The sequence below is a fragment of the Cyclospora cayetanensis genome, unplaced genomic scaffold (genome assembly GCF_002999335.1).
Source record: "Cyclospora cayetanensis isolate NF1_C8 unplaced genomic scaffold, CcayRef3 CcayRef3_contig_390, whole genome shotgun sequence".
In the NCBI taxonomy this organism is placed as follows: Eukaryota; Apicomplexa; class Conoidasida; order Eucoccidiorida; family Eimeriidae; genus Cyclospora; species Cyclospora cayetanensis.
In genome coordinates this window covers 2,258-10,024 of record NW_020312359.1, presented here as the reverse complement: position 1 = coordinate 10,024, position 7,767 = coordinate 2,258, and the positions used below count along the sequence as shown (strand labels likewise).

At 54.5% G+C, this 7,767-nt stretch overlaps 1 protein-coding gene across 1 annotated transcript; it reads left to right on the top strand.

The window, feature by feature from the left end:
• The first annotated feature begins 911 nt into the window (after nucleotides 1-911).
• On the top strand, nucleotides 912-4,589 carry LOC113146553. The gene is made up of 7 exons (XM_026334257.1): nucleotides 912-1,018; nucleotides 1,316-1,697; nucleotides 2,179-2,305; nucleotides 2,380-2,755; nucleotides 3,194-3,523; nucleotides 4,176-4,460; nucleotides 4,568-4,589. Exons 1-7 carry the CDS (start codon nucleotides 912-914, stop codon nucleotides 4,587-4,589), a joined length of 1,629 nt encoding a protein of 542 aa, XP_026190042.1.
• Nucleotides 4,590-7,767: the final 3,178 nt, after the last annotated feature.

Sequence of the window (7,767 nt, the reverse complement as noted above, 5' to 3'; positions counted from 1 at the left end):
GGGGGGGGGGGGGGGGGGGGGGGGGGGGGGGGGGGGGGGGGGGGGGGGGGGGGGGGGGGGGGGGGGGGGGGGGGGGGGGGGGGGGGGGGGGGGGGGGGGGGGGGGGGGGGGGGGGGGGGGGGGGGGGAGGGGGGGGGAGGGGGGGGGGGGGGGGGGGGGGGGGGGGGGGGGAAAGCCACCTCCTCTCTCTCAGCGCAGCTCTGTTTCTCGCGTTTGAGGCTTCATCTCACCTCGCCTCCCCCTTTCTCTCCATTCTGCCTCGCTCTCCCTCTTCTCGCTCACTCGTTCTCGGAGCAGCTGGGCTTTTTTTGGGTTGCACAGCTTCTGCTGCTGCCTCGAAAGTCTCCTGCAACGCAAAGGGAGACGAGGGGGTCTTGCGTATTCGCAGCTGCCGTCTCCAAGATGGCTCGTGCTCTAGCTTTGCCTATTTGTTTATAAGGGCATATTGTATCTCAGCATGCACGTCTTAGAGCGTGCATATGCATGCATATGTGTTAGAGTGTCTGTGTGTGTATTCACGTGGGTCAGAATGTGGGTGTGGGTGTGTACATGCATACGCGTTAGAATGTGCATATGTGTTAGAGTGTGTGTATGTATGCATATGTGTTAAAATGTGCATATGTGGCTGTGTGTATGTGTATGCATGTGTGTTAGAATGTGCATATGTGGCTGTGTGTATGTGTATGCATGTGTGTTAGAATGCGCCTATGTGTGTCTGTATGTATGCATATGTGTTAAAATGTGCATATGTGTCTGTGTGTATGTGTATGCATATGTGTTAAAATGTGCATATGTGTATGTGTATGCATGTGTGTTAGAATGTGCATATGTGTCTGTGTGTATGTGTATATGCATGTGTGTTAGAATGTGCATATGTGTTAGAGTGTATGTGTATATGCATGTGTGTTAGAATGTGCATATGTGTGTCTGAATGTGCAAACGTTCCCCCAGGTTCGCCATTTGCTGGAGCCAGGGCATCCCATATATGCGGTGAAGCTGATACGTCTACAGCTTGCAAGTAGCGAAGACATCTCTCTCAGGAGAGACTTTCGGGAAGTTGCAGCGAATAGAGATTTGTATTCGAAGCATGTTGTACGGTGAGCAGAGAGACACCGCTCAATGCTCGAGAAACGGAGTCTCTGAGGGCGGCGAAAGTGGCCTTTTGCAGCTGCATGCACTTGGTTGGCTGATATATATTATATATATATAGATATCATCTGATCCCGTCTTTCGCAGACAGCAGGTGTTGCACATATCTGCCAGAGTCAGACATTGCGTGTTTTTTCTTGCCGTCGCTGCTTTGGAGGTAGCGCAGACATCCTGTATCGTACAAAGAAGACGGCCATTCGCATCTGGTTTGCGGTGTCTGCCGATTGTGCTGCAGATATTATACGTGGTGGTGTGAAGAGCCGCACTTCTTGCCAGTTGCAGACGGGGAAGGCATCGCTCCAGGTGCTCAGAGGCAGCGTGAGAAGAAGGCGACTGGAGGAGTCAAGAAAGGCGCTCGAAAAAGACGTCACAAACGAGGGGGGGGCACACGACTCGTCCCTGAGGAAGCGCTTCTTGGCAGGGATGCTCCTAGGAGAGGAAGAAGAGGAACCACTGAAGGAGATGCTGTGCTCACTTCTGCGGTGAGCAACCTACACAACCCCTACACACCAAAAAACACGCACTTCGAGGAACTGTCAAAGACACACGTACGTGCATGCATATACATGCATGTATATACACACCTAGATAGATGCAGATATCTACACACACACATATATATATGTATAGATGCAGATATCTACACACATATATATATATATATATGTATAGATGCAGATACCTACATAAACATATAAATCGATGCAGATATCTACAGACACATATATATATATAGATGCAGATATCAACACACACACATATAAATAGATGCAGATACCTACATACACATAGATACAGATGCAGATATCTACATATACATATATATATATAGATGCAGATATCAACACACACACATAGATATAGCTGCAGATATCTACACACACACATAGATACAGATGCAGACATCAACACACACACATAGATACAGATGCAGACATCAACACACACACATAGATATAGATGCAGATGTCTGCCCCCACACATAGATATACGTATGTATGTGAATGCCCAGGTTCCTGCCTTTGCTAGTGTTGGGTGCTGCGTATGTGGCTGGCGAGGGATGCCAATGATGCGGGAGCAGCATGCGTTGAAATTTGTGGGAAGAAGGGGGCAGCGTGGTTAGGTGATGCAAGGGCGTCATGGGCTTTAGCAGAGCGTTCGATTCTTTGTTTTCCTTTTGTGTTTTTCGGAATATTTAGGCTAGGGAGTGTGTGTTTCATCCTGTCCTAGTGAGTACGTTGTGCTCTGTCTGCTTTGCTGTTACGCAGCGGAGAGCCTTGGAGGGGTCTCTCCTGGCGTCTTACCGTTCGGGGTGTCTGTCTGAAGATGACTATGGCATTTCGAGGAGCAGAAAGAAGGCGGCAGCTGCTGCCGCCTGCCTCGCTGCTGCAGCTGGCAGGGAGGGGCCTTTGACTGGGGAGGAGACAGACTCCGAGGATAATGTTGCAGTGTCTGCTGGAGAGAAAGTGGCGCAAAGGAGACTTCATCCTTGCAGACGTCGACGTCGGCACTTGCTGCGTCAGTCTTCTTCCTCCCTGCGTCGTGTCGCATCAAGCCCTCCAGTGTCTTCTTCGGGGGGGGGGGTGCATGTTGGAGGAGAAGACTTGCAGGATCGTCATCGTCATCCGCGTCGTCAGCTGCAGCAGCGGCGGCAAGGCGCGCGAGCCGACGTTTGTGCAACGGCGGGGGCGAGTCTGGCGGCAAGCTGTCGCGGATCGTCTCAGTCGGCAGTCGCGAGGGATCCCTTCAGCGCGCTACGACTTCCGCCGCTTCCAAGTGTCTCTAGAGGTCTTCAGAAGACGCCTGCGGCTGTGGCATCGCTGAGTGACACGGAGGGATTGCTCCCGCGTTGCGACGCTTCCCTCTCTGGAGGCGGGAGGCTGTCTCTTTCTTGGCGGAATACAACGGGCGATTCGGAGCCGCTGTACGTCGTTGGTTGTCGTCGCGAGTCTTCTCTGGGGGGGGGTTCATGGAAGAAGCAACTCGGCTTGGCACCGGATGCAGCAGGGATTCAGATCCCCTTCCCCTGCCGAAGGAGGCACAGTGGCAGTAGCGGCAGCACGCAGTCTGTACAGCGGATCGAGGCTGGGCTGTGGAGGTGCGACGCTGCTGTGGGTGCGTGGAAACTTCGTCGGAGGCGTCGCGCCGCGGCTGCTGCTGCGGCTGCTGCCGCAGCGCGACGCTTGCGGCGGAAGCAGCAGAACGCAGCAGGCTCTGCAAGCGGAGTCAGACCCCCTCCCCCCATGGGCGACTGCGCACTCGACGAGAGGCAAGAAGAATCGGATGCCAGCCGAGAGAGTCTAGGTCGCTCTGGGGTGCTGCAAAAAGACGTGCAAGCGCCTCTCCAAGAGCCAGAAGAAGAGGCGTCGTCGCCGCAGCAACAGCAGCAGCGGCAGAATAATAAGCATAAGCGGATGGCGTTGCTGCTGCAACAGGACGTGTGGAGTGAGGACGAACTATGGTCCGCCTACCTCAGCGACGATGAACGCGATCTCATAGTCTTCCAGGATGACATTTCCGAAATCGACGGTCTGGAGGAGAGGCGCAAGGCGTCGGGGGAGGCTCCCACGCCGCAGCTGCACCACGAGCAGCAGAAGCAGCAACAGCAGCGGCTGCTGCAGCAGCTCGTCGCAGCGCATGACAGAGAACGCAAGCCTCCCAAGGAGCTTCGAGGGCCAGTGCCTCAGCAGCAGCAACACCAACAAGGTCCTTTGTACCCTGTCGTCCTCCTCATTCAAATGGAAATGTGTTCAGGTTTAACCTTGAGAGCTTGGCTAGACAGGTATGCAGTCTGCTGCTGCTGCGTGTGCGGCTGCGGTTTTAACGGCGTTTTTAACGGCGTTTTCCTTCCGCTTCCAGGATGCGAAAAAAGCTCTTGTCGAGCACCTCTCTACGGCTTCCTCCAACAGAGCGAGAGACGCTGCGACGACGATTCTTCCTCATCGCGGCTGCATTGTGTGCCTCCGCTTTCTCCTGCATCCCCTTCAGACCAGAAAGAAGCTCGTGTGTGGAAGATGCAGCATTAGGACGGTGGCCTTTGTTAGAGCTGGATTTGTTCAAGCAGCTGATGAAAGGGATCCGAGACATCCACGAGAGGTGCCCTCGCATTCTTTGATGCTTGAGCGCGATAGTGCTGCTGCTCTTGCTTCGACTCTGATTCTTCTTCCTCCTCCAGAACGCCAAAAAATCCCGGCTTCTCCCTCCACATCTCCAGCCCTTCCCCCCCCGATTCCCCTCTCCTCGTGCTCCTCTGTTGCTGTCTGTGCCCTAGTTGCCGCCACCATATGTTCTCCACACTCCCTCCCTCTCCTGCGAACTGCCCTCGCTGCACTCTTCTTCTCGCGTGTTCGCAAAATAACTCGTGTGTTTGCTGGGCTTCCCGCCCATGGCCGCTTCCTTTACTCGCCATGTTGGCAAGGCTCACCAATGCAGCGCCTTAACGAGTGTTTGTTCTTTTCCGGGATAGCCTGGGTGTGCTTATATACATATATATATCTGTATGCGTGCATAGATGTGGAGGGGTATCTGTATGTGTAGGTGTGTGTTTGTGTATGTGTGTCTGGCCTCGCTCCTCTACACCACACGGCATTGCATTTCGTTCGCTGTTTCTATTGCTGTTGCGGCTCTCCGATTTGTTTTGCCTCCTGTCTGCAATTCAACGCTTTCTGCGCCTGTTGCCTGTCTGCAATTTCAACGCTTTCTGCGCCTGTTGCCTGTCTGCAACTCAACGCTTTCTGCGCCTGTCGCCTGTCTGCGATTTCAACGCTTTCTGCGCCTGTTGCCTGTCTGCAATGTCAACGCTTTCTGCGCCTGTTGCCTGTGTGCAATTTCAACGCTTTCTGCGCCAGTTGCCTGTCTGCAATTTCAACGCTTTCTGCGCCTGTTGCCTGTCTGCAATTTCAACGCTTTCTGCGCCTGTTGCCTGTCTGCAATTTCAACGCTTTCTGCGCCTGTTGCCTGTCTGCAATTTCAACGCTTTCTGCGCCTCCTGTCTGCTGTTTTCTGCCTCAGGGGTATCGTGCATCGGGATTTGAAGCCTGAGAACATTTTCGTCGACCCTCAGTCTCATGTTTTGAAGATTGTGGATTTTGGTCTTGCAAAATTCATTCAAAGCAAAACGGCAGGGCAGCTCGCCGAAAGTGCAGACGCTGGTGCTGCTGGTGTGGCAACAGCATCAGCAGATGCTGGTGTCTCTCTAGACAAGCAGCAGAATGCTTTGCTGCATCCGGGTGCTTCGTCACGGGCAGGAGGCATAAAGAAGCCTATCTTCTTCGACATGGTAAGCTCTTCTTGCTTGTGATCTGCATGTGAGTGCGTTCGAGACGGAAGGCGCCGTGCGCTCGGTGCGAAGTGCCTTTCGAAAGATGGCCTCAACGGTTGCGAGTTACTTCCTGTGTCACGACTTCCTTGTCTTTCTTTTCCCTCTTGAATATGCATGCGTTGAGCCTGTTTTTTCGCGCAGTCTTACAAGGGCGAAGTCATAGGTACACCCGCATACGCGGCTCCTGAAGGCGGGGGACTATGCGATGAAAAGGCAGATATTTATTCCAGCGCTTTGATTCTTCTGGAGCTGCTTTGCCCTCGCTTCAAGACTGTTATGGAGCGCGTGAAGACTCTGGAAGCGTTCAAACTGTACTATGAAGTGCGCTTCACGTCGTTTACGGGGTGCTCCTCCTCGTGTTGTAGCTAGCCCTAGAAACGAACGCCCAATCCTCCGTCGCTTGCGAGCACACGTCCTCGAGACACACCGACTCCTGTCGAGACACACCGACTCCTGTCGAGACACACCGACTCCTGTCGAGACGCACCGACTCCTGCCAGACTTCTCCTGTCTCCCTTTGCTGCCTGCGCATGCCCGCGCGTTGCCTCGTTTCCACACCGTGGTGATGGCACTGCGTGCACCACTGATGCTGCTAAAATGCTGCTGCGGATTTTTTCTGCAGGTGCCTCAGCACGTTTCCGCCTACCGCAGCTGCTGGAGAGACTTGATGATTGAAATGGCGCGACCAAACCCGCAGGATAGGCCATCTGCAAACGAAGTGCGTGAAAAGGAGCAGAGGCGGGAGTGCCTTCACAAGACGCTGGCGATGCACAGAAGCGGGGACCTGTGCAGCAGTAGAAAGCGGCACGACTAGCAGTCAGCCCAAGGATCAGGAGCTGTGGGGAGGGCTGAGGGGGAAAGCGAGGCGGGCAGTTGTTGGGGAGAGGAGTGGAGAGGCAATCTCTGGCTAGGGAGCCTTGCAGGGATGCAAGGAACCACCCTGGCCTCGATCGAACTCGCAGGGGAGGCGTTTTCGCGTTTTTTATTGGGGTGTAACTGCTGCTGTTGCTGCTGCTGCTGTTGCTGCTGCTGCAGGTCCTAAGGAGGGTCAAGTATCTTTTGGCTGTAGGAAGCGACGCGGGAGAGCACACCTCCGGTTCGACTTGGGTGGGGGATAGAGGAACTGGAAGCAGCAGCTTGACAACACCAGCCGTCCATAGGCCATCAAGTCCAGCGTCTCTTATGCCGCCTCTTCAGACTGCCGTTCTCGAACGAGCTCGAGCGCCAGCAGCAAGGGCAGTTGCCTCGGCAGCAGCTGGCTCGAGTGACGTCGCCGACAAGCACCTTGAATCACCTCAAAAGGCATCTCACAGTGGACGGGAGGAGCTCTCTGGTCCTTTGGTGCTGCCTCCTGCCGCCACTGCGCGAAATCCGTAGCGACTGCAGCAGGGGGCAACAGCTTTACAGCTTTGCAGCGTAGGCTGAGCCAGCTGGTGGCACTGCTGGTGAATACCAGTGACAAGTGTGCGTGTGTATGCGTGTATGATAAAAAAAGGCCTTCCGCGTCGACGCAGCCACACAGGCATCCGGGAAAGCCTTGATGTAGCAAATGCAGCAAAAGTGCTGGCGCAGGTGCAAAAAGATCCATATTGCGAGTTGCTGCAGGAGGAGTTGCTGCTGCAGCTTTTGGTGAAGGCGTGGGTGTGCTCTGCCTTTGCTGCCGCAAGCGTATGAGCTGCCACTTTTTTCAGCAGGAGCAGCAAAATGTATCGCAGTTTCATGCGAATGTGTAGATGTTGTTTGTGCGCATGTGATTTGTGCTAGTGCATCGTGCATTGCATAAACGCGTCTGTAGTTTCCGGCGCTGTCAGATGCCTTGCCTTTCCCTCCGAAATCACTTCCCATTCTCTTATCGATCGTCTCCCAGAGAAACTGCCTTCTCTTGCAGTGGTGGCTTCTGGAGGTGCAAGCTGCAGCAGCGTAACACCTGCAGCAGCAGCAGCTGCTCCGAGAATTCACGTGGAGGTCTCCAGCGGGCGTTCCTCTGTGCTCGACGCAGAGAAAATTGGTGCAGAATTTTGATTTTAAGAGACACGCCTCCTATGCCGTCCACGTCTTGGGAAAAAGCCCGTTGTAACAGCTCCTGCGAAGCGCCAGCGCTAATCCCCTGCTGCAGCAGTCAACATGCCTCAAGTCGGGAGGCTTTTTCGCGGCGAAGGGCTCCTAGCAAATGACGCAGAGGAGCCTCAGTTGGGGACTGAAAAAGGCAAGGGCAGGAGGGGGAGGAACGAGGGTTCTTGATTTCCCAGGCAGCAGCCGACGGGAGCGATCGGGGGGATGCACTACTCTGTGCTGCG